This window comes from Giraffa tippelskirchi, chromosome 9 (genome assembly GCF_054371585.1).
Source record: "Giraffa tippelskirchi isolate mGirTip1 chromosome 9, T2T-mGirTip1v1.2.pri, whole genome shotgun sequence".
Taxonomy (NCBI): Eukaryota; Metazoa; Chordata; class Mammalia; order Artiodactyla; family Giraffidae; genus Giraffa; species Giraffa tippelskirchi.
In genome coordinates, this window is record NC_137283.1 from 136,480,588 (window position 1) to 136,493,665 (window position 13,078).

General features: G+C 39.4%; 1 protein-coding gene and 1 long non-coding RNA gene across 4 annotated transcripts in view; one reads left to right on the plus strand and one right to left on the minus strand.

Moving 5' to 3' along the window:
• Positions 1-13,078, minus strand: part of SGK1 (serum/glucocorticoid regulated kinase 1) — a 111,230-nt gene that overhangs the window by 74,201 nt on the left and 23,951 nt on the right. The window contains exon 1 of one of the 3 annotated variants that reach the window (XM_081530690.1): positions 2,706-2,798. The exons of 1 other annotated variant lie outside the window; for it this stretch is intronic. In XM_081530690.1, the coding sequence (XP_081386816.1) occupies positions 2,706-2,714 (9 nt within the window). In that variant the 5' untranslated portion in view covers positions 2,715-2,798. Of the gene's footprint in view, positions 1-981; positions 1,082-2,705; positions 2,799-13,078 lie in introns of those variants that run through there. One more of the 3 variants, XM_081530691.1, reaches the window with a different exon arrangement.
• The window catches only part of LOC145521768 (uncharacterized), a 41,385-nt gene that overhangs the window by 2,121 nt on the left and 26,186 nt on the right, over positions 1-13,078 (plus strand). Inside the window, exons 3-4 of the long non-coding RNA XR_014065669.1 lie at positions 5,602-5,733; positions 6,317-6,396. This is a non-coding gene — a long non-coding RNA (uncharacterized LOC145521768). The remainder of the gene's footprint in view (positions 1-5,601; positions 5,734-6,316; positions 6,397-13,078) is intronic.

Below are 13,078 nucleotides of genomic sequence, written 5' to 3' on the forward strand. Positions count from 1 at the left end.
ATTCTCAGGGTCTACCCCTGTGTTTCCCCAGGCCTAGGCTGGGGGTGGAGTGGTGGGGAGGACTAGGGGGAAGAGGCAGCAGTGAGAACGCCCACATCTCTCCATTCTGTTCTACGCTGCTACCAACACCCTCAGATCCATCTCCTGCTACAGCTGCCAGCCCTCCCCTTTCTACCAGCATGAGGTTGTGAGGATTCAACACCAAACACAGTCCTTACACTTCAGCTCTGTAAATCCCCTTCCTCCTCCCTATTGAGGACATCACCCCACCCCACCCCACCCACCAAGCTTTAAATAGAAACAGCTCAGAATTCACTGACCTAAGTCATTCTTTGGAAATAGAGGTGAAGTTTTTCTCAGTCCTTTAAATTCTGGGACTGAGATTTTAGTTTGAATTAGTCTTTCTTGCATTGAGAAAATTAAAGGAAAAAAGACAAAAAGAAAAAAGAGGAAGTAGGAGAGAATTATTTCAGGTAATATCTGTAAGGAACAGTATGTGCCATTTGCTTTTTGAATTGAAAAATAAGACTCAGCGAAAATGGCAAGGCTGGGCTGATCCCCCCGGAAAGAACCTGGCTAGCCTGGCCACAGCTAACCCACCCACACATGCTTTGGCTCCTCTGATAGTCCCCTGTTCCAGGATTTTTTTATTTCCCTCTTGGCTACTGTCTCCTAGCATATTGTTCTTGCAATATCTCTAAAAAGCCATCAAACTAACTAAACACATAAGACCACTTTTTCACCCACCAACCTCCTGGTTCTAAAAACTCTTTCACCACCACTGCAGCCCTTTCCCTTCTTAGCTAAGCTGCATGAAAACATCATCTCCATCTCTTTACCTCTCATTTACTCCTCAACCCATTGCAATTTATCCATTAAACAAATGTTATCGATCACTTTATATTTTCTGGGACTAAAGGGAAGAATGTGACAAAGAGTCTTACTCTATTAAAGCAAGTTTTTACCAAGATGCCAACAGACCTCATTCCCAAATCCAGTGGCTCCTTCTCAGTAGTTAACCTGGTTGGCAAACTCTGTAGCATTTAATGGTTTTAACAAAAGTTCAGCTCTTCCGCCTAGCATTATGCTGGGTGGTGGAGACACAAAGAAATATAATTGCTTGAGTGACCTTTGAGTGCGGTTGCTTGCATTTCAGAGGGTACCGCCCCACGAGCCTGTGGCTTATCACATCATAGTATGTGTTAGTATAGCAATTAGTTAAAAACATGAGCTCTAGAACCACACTTCCTGGCTGCAAAGCCTAGCATCACTGCTTAGGCAACTGATTGAGACTTCTCAAAGCTCAGTTTCTACATCTATAAAATGAAGATAATAGTAACACCAATCTCATCAGGGTTTTGTGAGGACTAAATGAGACAATGCAAGTAAACTCAGTGCTTGGCACTGTGTGAACACGTGATTACTATATTAACTATTATAATTATGGTTCCAAGTCCTGAGAGAATTTTATATAAAGTGCCATGACAGAAAAAAATGGGAGGTATTTGGCCCATTTCTCCCACTGGGAGAAATCAAGGAAGGCTTCCTGGAGGAAGTGATGGTTAAACTGAGTCTTGAAGGTTGAGTTAAAGGAAGCCAGGTGAATTGAAATAAGGACACTTCCAGCAGAGAGGATGACAGAAGCCAAAACAGAGAGATAAGAATCTGCACCGGATGTATTGAAAATAAGGCCAAAAGGAGAGGCAGGAACTGAAGCTTAATAGAAAGGTTGGGTCGTGAGATGATGAGTGGTCACCGAAGTGCTTAAAGCAGGAGAGTGGGATGGTCCAGTGTATCTTTCAGTGCAGTACGAAGAATGATTTGAGCCAGTCTAGAACACAAGTAACTGCATGAGTCAGAAGTCTTTGATTAGAGAAGAAATGATACAGGCCAAAGAAGGAGAGTAGCAGTGCAGGTGGAAAGGGGGAATGAGTCAGCAAATCAATCTATCAGGCAGCACTCAAGTCTGCAGCCTTTTCTCCATCTGAGAAACATGATTTTATTGTCTTTTATCTGATTTCTTCAAGCCAAGCCCTAAATAGCCTTGACCCTTTAATCCATTCTTACTGAAACCATGGCATTTTTCCAAATGCAAAAGCTTATCTTGTCCCAGCTTTAAACTCTTCAGTGGTTTCCCCACTATGACAGCAGTGGCTTTCAAACCTGTTTGTGTAAGGATGGATGTGCTGTAAGTAAGTCCAGTAGAGTCCTTGGTTGCCTAGTGGTTAGGACTCCACACTTTCACCTCCATGACCTGGGTTCAATCCCTGGTTGGGGAGCTGAGGTCCCACAAGCTACAGATGCAGCTGAGAAAAAAGAGGAAAGAAGAAAACCCTGTGCACATACACATATATAATAATGTAGAGAGATACAACTGAAACAATTGCTCTACCTCCAAATGTATTCTTTTTACATGAAATGCCCTGACATTTTCTATTCTAATATATTCATTTAAAATGCTTATTACAACCCACTGATGATTCATGACCCGCTAGCAGGTAACACACAAATTGAAGAACACTCATCTAAATGGTAAAATCTAAACTCCTTGGCCTGGGATACCAATTCCCCTAAGATCTGGATTCTCCTTTCCCATCATGTCCCCAGTGCATCCAGTTCTTCCACCATGTCATTTAATTTGCAGATGTCTTAAAGACTGATTACCTAAGTCTTTGACTGTATACAAACTCTTCCTTCCAACCCACCTTATCCATCTGGGACAGCCTTGGTAAGCTCACACACCTGGGACAGTCGCCATTGTCTGACTTCTCACCACCCCTTTACCCACTAGGGTATTTATTTGTTCAAAGGGAAACACCCATTCACTCTGCTTTACTTGTCTATTTCTCCTACTAGAATGTGAGTTTCACAAGGAAAAAGACACTGTTTTCTCATTTATTCATTAATGTAGCATTTACAAAGTTTCTTTTGTGTGCTCCCTCTTCCTAAGCCCATCCCCTCCCCATTTCCTGTTGGCCTTGACTTTGAGCTGAAGCTTCCAAGGAAAGAGGCTCACGATTATGCCCCAGAGCAGGGATCCCAACATATACTAAGTTATAAAGAAACATTTCTTTGTTGACTTAAAGCCTGATACTATTCAAGGCACAGGGAAGAAAAAATAAGAAGCAATTTTCTTTAAGAATCAACAGGGAAATCAACAGCTGTAAAACAGTGCTAAAGCTAGCTGTCATCATTAGGGACAACTAGGACACAGCTGACCGCAAATGCACACACACCACAGGACTCAATGGACATGAGTTTGAGTAAACTCCAGGAGTTGGTGGTGGACAGGGAGGCTTGGCGTGCTGCAGTCCATGGGGTCACAAGAGTCGGACACGACTGAGCGACTGAACTGAACTGGATGGGTTGGAATACATCCTGGGGAAAGGCAGCCTCGATTAGAGGAATGAGCACTGTGTACAGAAGGCGTCTTGGGGAGGCACATCTTCTACGTGTGTTTCTAAACCCAGGGGAGCTTTTTAAAAAATTTAGGTTCACCAGTGACTTTTAACATTTTAATATTTTATTTTCAAGCTCTCTGTGTCCAGGTGAAGGTCAGGGAAAATTGAATGAAGCGTGAAAAGAAGGGGGCCTTAGCGGTCTGGGGGCGTCGGATAGGAGGGCAGGAGGTGACCGGGGGTGGGGCAGACCCAGGAGGGGCCACTGGGAGGGGTTATCCCTAAGGATACTGTAGAGTGGAAGTGCCATCTGCATCCACTGTCGGAGTGCTACCTTATCATCCTTCAGATCCATCTCTTTCCCTACCCCAAATGTAATATAGTGTCAGAGGTTTATTATTTCATACAACGGTTAAATTCCGTAATAATCTAGGTATGGTGGTGGTTTAGTCCCTAAGTCGTGTCTGATTCTTGCTACCCCATGGACTGTAGCCCACCAGGCTCCTCTGTCCACGGGTTTCCCAGGAAAGAATACTGGAATGGGTTGCCCTTTACTTCTCCAGGGGATCTTCCTGACCCAGGGATTTAACCCACGTCTCCTGCACTGGCAGATGGATTCTTCACTGCTAAGTCATCTGTTATTCTGGAGTGAAAACAGTCAGTTTACAAGTTATTTGGGTTTTCTCACAATTTACTGAACAGAAAAAACATTTAAAATATAAAAATGATTTTCTACAGAGATGAATGAACTGATTTAGGAGAACAGGATTCTCATTCTAGCTCTGCAATCATGTGAGCAAGTCACTTAATTTCACTGCCCTTATCTGTGAAATGAAGAGCTTGGAGCGGGTAAGCCCCACAGTCCCTTTCAACCGCATCACAGATTCAAGGCTATTCCTTCATTGGGTTCTGCTACAACAATTTGGAACTCCTACTTCTACGGTGTGCTGTGCTTAGCACAGGCCTGTTGAATGAACATATGATCAAGTGACATTTGTTTTTACCCACTACATTTTCTCTCTGCTTGCCAATCCAGTCACATTCATCCATAACTGTGTATTACCTCCATTAGATAAACTGAAAAAAAAAAACAGAAAAGAAAAAACCCAAAAAACCTCACAGGGCTCTTAAAATAATCTTGTGGTCTTAAGGGCAGTTGTTAGAAAATCCATTTAAATTGCAGTGATACAGACTGAGTGAAAGTCTCATTATTTGAACAGTGTACATTCCTTAATTAAACTGCAAGGACTAAATGAAAGGGAGGATGATTAACATCCAAAGTGGGGGCTTATTACTGCTCCCTGATGTTCATGCTTCTTCCTCAAATCTTCCTATAAAAGAATTTGCACAGTACAGTCAGTTTCAATTTTATGCAAAAACAGTTTTCCTCCAAATGATGCTTGTGCTGCATTGGTAATGGTTTCTATTTCAGTATTCTATTTTTTCCCTCACTTCATGTTTTATAAAGAAAATGCTAAGATTTAACTGTTCCCTGAAAACAAGAAGGGAGTCAAAGCTAATAAATAGATATTTAGTAAGTCTCTTACTATGTTCAAGAATTTTGTGAGGCACTGAAACTGTAGGAGATGGGAGAAGGGATTGAGAATGAATAGCAGATGTTTGGAAGTCCTGTGAAAACTGCTGAAATCTGAAAACTCACCACGACCTCAGGACAATTGAGACAGAGGAAAATAATCATTACTATGAATCTGTGTAAGTAGAGAAGGAGAAAAAGACATTTTTTCAGGACAGATGAATTCTGGGGATATGAAGAAAACTAAAAATTAAAAACAATTAGAATCAGAGAGTGTCCAGCGAACAACATTATCCCTAGTGATCCCACACCCTCCAGAAATGCTGTAATCTGCCAATGGTAGCAATACTTTGCATCATCAGCTGACGTGTTGTTGAAGGAAAAATAAGTAACTGAGAATGGAGTATATAATCCAAAAATATATATTAATGCATTATAGTAATATGGTCCTCATTAAACTCAAAAGGAAATAGCAAACCTTTCAGCTTTATGGAGAGAGCATCATATATAACTTTCAGGCAAAGACAACTGTTTAAAATCTCATGTCTCTGGCCATGGTGATTGGTCCAAGAGTTGGCACATGACCTGATCAGAACCAATCAGAATCCTTCTCTGTAATCTTTTCATACTGAAACTGGGAGGTAGAATTTTCTTGTTTTTGGATAACAGATGCCAGGGAAGTGTCCTGAGGAAATACCACCAGCCTATCTCTTATCACATGAAAAAGCTGGCGATAATAATCCACCTAGTGAGAGGCAGAACTGAGAGGCAGAGACACATCATACCCGGATTCCAGATAAAGTAAGCAGTTTTTAAAAAAATTTTGTTTACTTTTATTGTAATTAGATGCAAGGAATATAATTCCCTGGGAAAGAAAGTTGCTTTTAGGTAGATATAATTCAAAATATTTCACCAATTGAATAGCAGGGACTCAGAACACAAGACATTGTCTGTAGGACCCAGGCAGGTTCGTCTGGGGCTCCTACTGTTCCAATTTCACTTCTTTGCTTTTAGATGGTAGAGAGTTCTTCAAGAGTCCTTTGGGGCAGGCAGGAACAGCTGGGTTGGTTGGAGGGAGAAGACACTCAGAAGGCTCTGGATAGTGGCTATACTAACCCTTATAGAAATATTTCAGTACTTCAGCATCAGTATGTCTTGCCAATGCATGTCAACTGAACATCAGCCCTTGTTTAGGGAAAGAGAAGATGGAATTCGGGTTATTCTCTGTGCAAATGACAGAGCAGGCTATGTGATGAAGATTGCATATAGCATAAAAACTGTCCAGTTGCTTGAATTCAAATTGTTCTTACAGTTTGGATTTTATGGTCTTTATTTATATCTGAAATCAATAATGACCAAAATTTCATTTCTTTCCATAATCCAGCTATCTCTCAACCCTCCACCAAGTGCCAGAAGATAAAAAGTGTTAAATCATTTGACTGGCCACGTCCAGGGTTAAATAAGGTAAGTACTTTCATTTCAGAAAGAAATATAGGGCAAATACTTGGTCTGGTAGCTCAGATAGTAAAGAATCTGCCTGCAATGTGGGAGACCTGGTTTGATCCCTGGGTTGGGCAGATCTCTTGGAGAAAGGCATGGCAACCCACTCCAGTATTCTTGCCTGGAGAATCCCCATGGACAGAGGAGCCTGGCGGGCTACAGTCCATAGGGTCGCAAAGAGTCAGACACGACTGAGCAACTAAGCACACATTCTGATATAAAAGAAACTAATCCTAATTAATCAAAAAATAGGAAAGAGTTTTCCAAAAACATGAAATAAAAGTTTTAAAATGGATTTTGGTGTGTACCTTGGGTAATAAATCCACCAAAACAAAACAAAAATTCAGAGTATATGAAAACAAGGAATTTGAATTCTAGGCCTGCCTCTAGTGAATTGAGTATTAAGGAAACACTGTTCACTGAAATAAGAACCGTGGTCAGCAGACAGTGAGCTCAATAGAACATTTTCTCTCCTCAGTCCCATAGGGAATGTTCTTTAGGAACCCAGGAGTCATAGGTTAAGTGGTGATTAAACACTATCACAGCAGCCTACTCATTTCCCTTTCTTTTTCGCCCCCTTCCAACCTAACTTACACTTTCCTGCTGGTGTCTTCTTCCTAAAACAGTGTTGATTATATTACTTCCTTACTTAGTACCTTCAATGACTTTTTATTTTCTAGTGAATAAGGGCCAAGTCACTTTGTTTAGCTGTTACCTGGAATCTCTCCATGCTCTGGCCCAAGTAACATTTACTGTCTGATTCCCCATGATTCGCCTACCTTTCTGCCATGTACCAGCCAAAACAGATTATTTGGTCTTTTCCTAACAGATCCTTCATTTTTTGACCATTGAGCTTCTGGATTATCATATGTTCTTGTCAATAGGAGTGAGTTTTATTCTTCATCTCTTCTCAATTTTGCAGTGTCAAATCTTACCCAAACTTGAAAACTTAGCTCTAAAACCATCTTCATGAAGGCTCATTACAACTCCATGAAGTATCTTCCTCCTTGAACCCCACATTTTCACTTCAAACTTCTCATGTGAGTCAGTATACTGTATGGCACCATGATTCATGCACTCTTTAAAGATTCCAGCTAGTATTTATTTTCATGGATGATTACCATAAGGTGTATTCCCCTCTTGGGATTATGAGAAATACAGAATTTTTCACCAAAATATCACACAAGAAGGGTTAGGAGAGAATAACTTGTCATGGGTATATGCACTAGGAGGACTTCATTTATACTCAGAATTCCCCTGAGGGTTCAGTCTGTAAGACTGATTCTTTGCCAGTTGCCATTCCTTTTTCTAAGAGACTGCAGGAGACCTTGAGAACTACTCTAAAACTTCTAACAGGTCCTTGGACCAGTGATTTCCACAACATTTATTTGACTTAGGGAGTGATCAATGATTTACTTATAATTTTATCACCAAGTGCTTTTTATTCATGGGTATTAATTTTGCCTCTTTGATTCTATCAGGCCTTAATATTGTTACTTATCATTGTCTTCTCATTATAGCTGTTGCCTGCCTAGTCATTTTCCTCCAGAAACATATAAGAGCCAGCATGGAAATGTGTGGGGTTCATTCATTTTCCTAGGAATCCTCAACTCTGTTCTTGATCATTTTGCTCTCCCAGTCTCATTTAGTCTTCCAGAGGCCTCATTCAGTCTTCCAGAGGCCTTTCTCTGTTGGAAGACATCTCTACCCTGCAGAGGATATTTTCTATTATCATTTTATTACCTATATCTTATTCATGACTGTCTTGAGGGCACATAGAAATGTCTAAGTATTTGTAGATGAATAGATGGGTTATAGCAGCAACTTAGAGAAGGCAATGGCACCCTACTCCAGTACTCTTGCCTGGAAAATCCCATGGACAGAGGAGCCTGGTAGGCTGTAGTCCATGGGGTCGCTAAGAGTCGGACACGACTGAGCGACTTCACTTTCACTTTTCCCTTTCATGCATTGGAGAAGGAAATGGCAACCCACTCCAGTATTCTTGCCTGGAGAATCCCAGGGATGGCGGAGCCTGGTAGGCTGCCGTCTATGGGGTCGCACAGAGTCGGACACGACTGAAGTGACTTAGCCGCAGCAGCAGCAACTTAAGTTCTTGTGTCATTTACGTGACGGTAAATTTTTTAAGAATAAAGATTTCACTTTAGAGATCTCTGTTTCACTTGTCACCCCAAGCAGAGTCTTGCATGGATCAAGTTCAGCAAATATTTGCTGTATTAGTTGCTAAGTAACTATCTGTCACCCTGTGGGGTCTGAATGAAACAGTGGATCCAGTCTTTGGAAATTTCACAGTCTTATTTTCTGTTCCAGCTTCCTTGAATTGAGACCATAATCATACTTTTATGATCTTGATCCAACTTTTTCATCCATGTATCCATTCACGGTTTTAGCTTTTGTCAATTTTGATGTTTTTCTTGCTATCTTAGTACTGTTAGAAGGTCTGATTTCAAGTGTTGTTTCTTGAACTTAATAAGTGTGATTTTGAGCAGCTAACAAACTTTTGAGTATTTTCCCATCCATTAATAGGTAATGATCAGACTTATCTAAAAGTGGTAAGAATTAGAAGACAACAAATGATAGTAACAGGAAGGCATGAGTCCTCTGTGAGTATGTGAAATGAGTATACATGTATCAGTTCAGTTCAGTCACTCAGTCACGTCTGACTCTTTGCAACCCCATGAGCTACAGCACGCCAGGCTTCCCTGTCCATCATCTACTCTCGGAGCTCGCTCAAACTCATGTCCATTGAGTCGGTGATGCCATCCAACCATCTCATCCTCTGTTGTCCCCTTCTCCTCCTGCCTTCAATCTTTCCCAGCATCAGGGTCTCTTCCAATAACTTAGTTCTTCGCATCAGGTGGCCAAAGTATTGGAACTTTAGCTTCAGCATCAGTCCTTCCAATGAATATTCAGGGTTGATTTCCTTTAGGATTGACTGGTTTGATATTCTTGCTGTCCAAGGGACTCTCAAGAGTCTTCTCCAACACCACAGTTCAAAAACATCAGTTCTTCGGTGCTCAGCTTTCTTTATGATCTAACTCTCACATCCATACATGACTGCTGGAAAAACCAGAGCTTTGACCTGATGGACTTTTGTTGGTAAAGTAATGTTTATGCTTTTTAATATGCTGTTTAGGTTGATCATAGCTTTGTTTCCAAGGAGCAAGCATCTTTTAATTTCATGGCTGCAGTCACCATCTGCAGTGATTTTGGAGACCCCGAAAGTCTCTCACTGTTTCCATTGTTTTCCCACCTATTTTCCATGAAGTGATGGGACCAGATGCCATGCTCTTCGGTTTTTGAATGTTGAGTTTTAAGCCAGCTTTTTCACTCTTCTCTTTCACTTTCATCAAGAGGCTCTTTAGTTCCTCTTTGCTTTCTGCCATAAGGGTGGTGTCATCTGCATATATGAAGTTATTGATATTTCTCCCTGCAATCTTAATTCCAGCTTGTGCTTCATCCAGTCTGGCATTTCGCATGATGTATTCTGCATATAAGTTAAATAAGCACGGTGACAATATACAGCCTTGACCTATTCCTTTCTCTATTTGGAACCAGTCTGTTGTTCCATGCCCAGTTCTAACTATTGCTTCCTGACCTGCATACAGATTTCTCAGGAGGCAGGTAAGGTAGTCTGGTATCCCCATCTCTTTAAGAATTTTCCACAGTTTGTTGTGATCCACACAGTCAAAGGCTTTGGTGGAGTCAATGAAGCAGAAGTAGATGTCTTTCTGGAACTCTCTTGCTTTTTCTATAATCCAACAGATGTTGGCAATTTGATCTCTGGTTCCTCTGCCTTTTCTAAATTCAACTTGAATATCTGGAAGCTCTCGGTTCACATACTGTTGAAGTCTAGCTTGGAGAATTTTAAGCATTACTTTGCTAGCATGTGAGATGAGTGCAATTGTGCAGTAGTTTGAACATTCTTTGGCATTGCCTTTCTTTGGGATTGGAATGAAAACTGACCTCTTCCAGTCCTGTGGCCACTGCTGAGTTTTCCAAATTTGCTGGCATATTGAGTGCAGCACTTTCACAGCATCATCTTTGAGGATTTGAAATAGCTCATCTGGAATTCCATCACCTCCACTAACTTTGTTTGTAGTGATGCTTCCTAAAGCCCACTTGACTTTGCTCTCCAGGATTTCTGGAGAGCATCTTTCATTCTGTGAAGTGCCCAAATGATGCTTTTTTCTTTGGTTCTAGGCATTAAATGAGTCTCTTCCTTACAGCTCTTTTATTACTGTTTGAAATTTTATTTGCTCTCATAACTGTTCTTTCCGGACTTCACTGTGGTTCATTAAATAATATTTCTAATTTGTGGACCATTGTATTAAGCTCAAATCTCCTAGCTGCATATTCCTCCTCTGAGTAAAGCTTCTCACATGGTTCTAATTTTGCAAAATATAAAGCTGATGCTTTTCTGAAGTCATCCAACCATTCTGTAACAGATGAGGACTTGGAGAAGGTTAGGAAACTTATAAACTTAAATAAGAGAGTTTTTCTTACCAAACTAGGTGTCATCTCTCAGCCAAATGGCTTTAGCAATGTACAATTTCCACAGATTTTTCTATGAGAGCGTAACCAGAAAAACAAATTCTATTCTATATAGATAAGTGTAGAACTCAGAATTTTTTAAAAGGCTATTTTTGAAATGCACAAATGGCATTATAATGTTGTAATGCCTAATGCAACTGTCTGCATCTCTCAATACTATTGATGGAATCTTATGAAAATAACTTTAAAGTTAGGAGGTGACTTAGAAATCAGCCTGCAAAATATATATTTAATGTGTGCCCTGTTACCCAACCCTGATGCCATCATGCAAGCCACTCTCATGAAGGACTTCTCCCTTGAGTTTTCCATTCCTTGATGTACACGTCATAGAATTTCTTGCTATAATTATTTTTCCTAGTCTTCAGCAACTTTGGTTGAAATATGGAGCCAGTATAGAATGTAATTACAATATAATAATCATCGCTTACCACTGGAGATGAATATAATGGATTTTCTCATTTAAAATGAGACACTTTTTAACTCTAATTATTAGTTCTTAGACAGAAATTATGCCTGTTTAAAGTCCCTATGTCTAGCTATCTTGAAGGATATTGTATGTATTCTGATAGTGGTTAACATAATCTTGTTTCTGTTCTCTTTTATTTTTTTTTAAATTATATGCAATTATATTAATTCAAAAGAATGTAGACTTTGAAATATTTTAAAAAGGAATTTCTAAAAGGGTATTATTTTGTATTGATCTGAAGAGAAATCATAAATCTTAGAATTGAATATACTTTTCACTACTATTTTTCACCTTCTAAAATCTCCATGTTGCTCTTAATTATTTTCTCTCATTTTCCTGGAAATGAAGATGTTTTTAACAGACATATTTAGAAATTTCCAGATTTTGCATGTGGTGAAAAAAATATTTTTAGTCCTTGACTAGAAGAAAGGTTTATTCATTTGGAATTTGAAGTTACTCTAAAACTTAAGAGTAATTGACATTAATTTTCTAGTTAACCTGGGTTTTCAGACCTTTTTTCAGAATTCTACATATAGTAGCCTGGTAAAGAAAGCATCATCTCAGAACAGTGATTAAATGACTAATTTTGGTTACTGTATATAAATGAGCAAGCAGAAAAATATTAACTGTTCTTCTAAAGTCAGTTTTCATAGAATTTCTTGCTTTCCTCTCAGAGACTAGGTTTCTGAGGGGAAAAAAATGCTATCAAATACACTAAAGTTCAAATGATTTTTTGAGAGGTTATTTTTGTTTGTTTTCATTGAATTTTTGGTGCCATATATTAATAGTAGTATGTAAAATGTCATGATTTGTGAGTGAGGTAATATCTGAGGTTACAGAACTTGAGTTTGATGTTTCTTCCCCATTCTAGATTCATAAATGTTCAGCATTCATTCAAGTAAAAACTCTATTTCAGTAAAAATGATGTCAAATTTCTACCAATGATTCCATCAATAATGTCTCAATACACTAAAACCAGTTTTCTATTACTGAAGAACTATTGTGTCCCAGGCACTGTGCAGTTATCACCTCTTATACATAACACCCCACAAGGCCAACATCATCCCTATTTTATATATATATATATAAAATACTAAGGCTCAGAGAGGCCACTTAACTTGCCTAAAGTCACATAGCAAGTAAGATGCAGAATCAGGTCCGATGTTTTTCAGAATCCTATCTACTCCTTCTTGCTGCCTTGCCACAGAATGTACTACACCACCACAACAAATATACAAACACCTTTTTATCCTAGTACTTGTCATATACAGTGTGCTTGGCATAATTAAGTAAATTATTTTCAGCGAAAGTTCTTTGAGCTTACTCAAATTTATTGAGAAACAAACAGAAACAACATTACCATAAATACATATGATGATGGTATATTAGAGAGGTGTTTATTAATTCTGGATGCAGCCACCCTTCTGCTTCTTCAGAGGAAAATCCAATAATGTGATTTTTTTTCCCGTTGGCCACAATCGATTGAACGAAAACTAGTCTAAAATGAAATATCTTATCCATGGCATAAAATAAAATATCTTTGCAGTCAGTTTTACAAATTGGTTAAGAGGTGTTCCCAACTGTTTTATGATGGAAAGTACTTTTTGG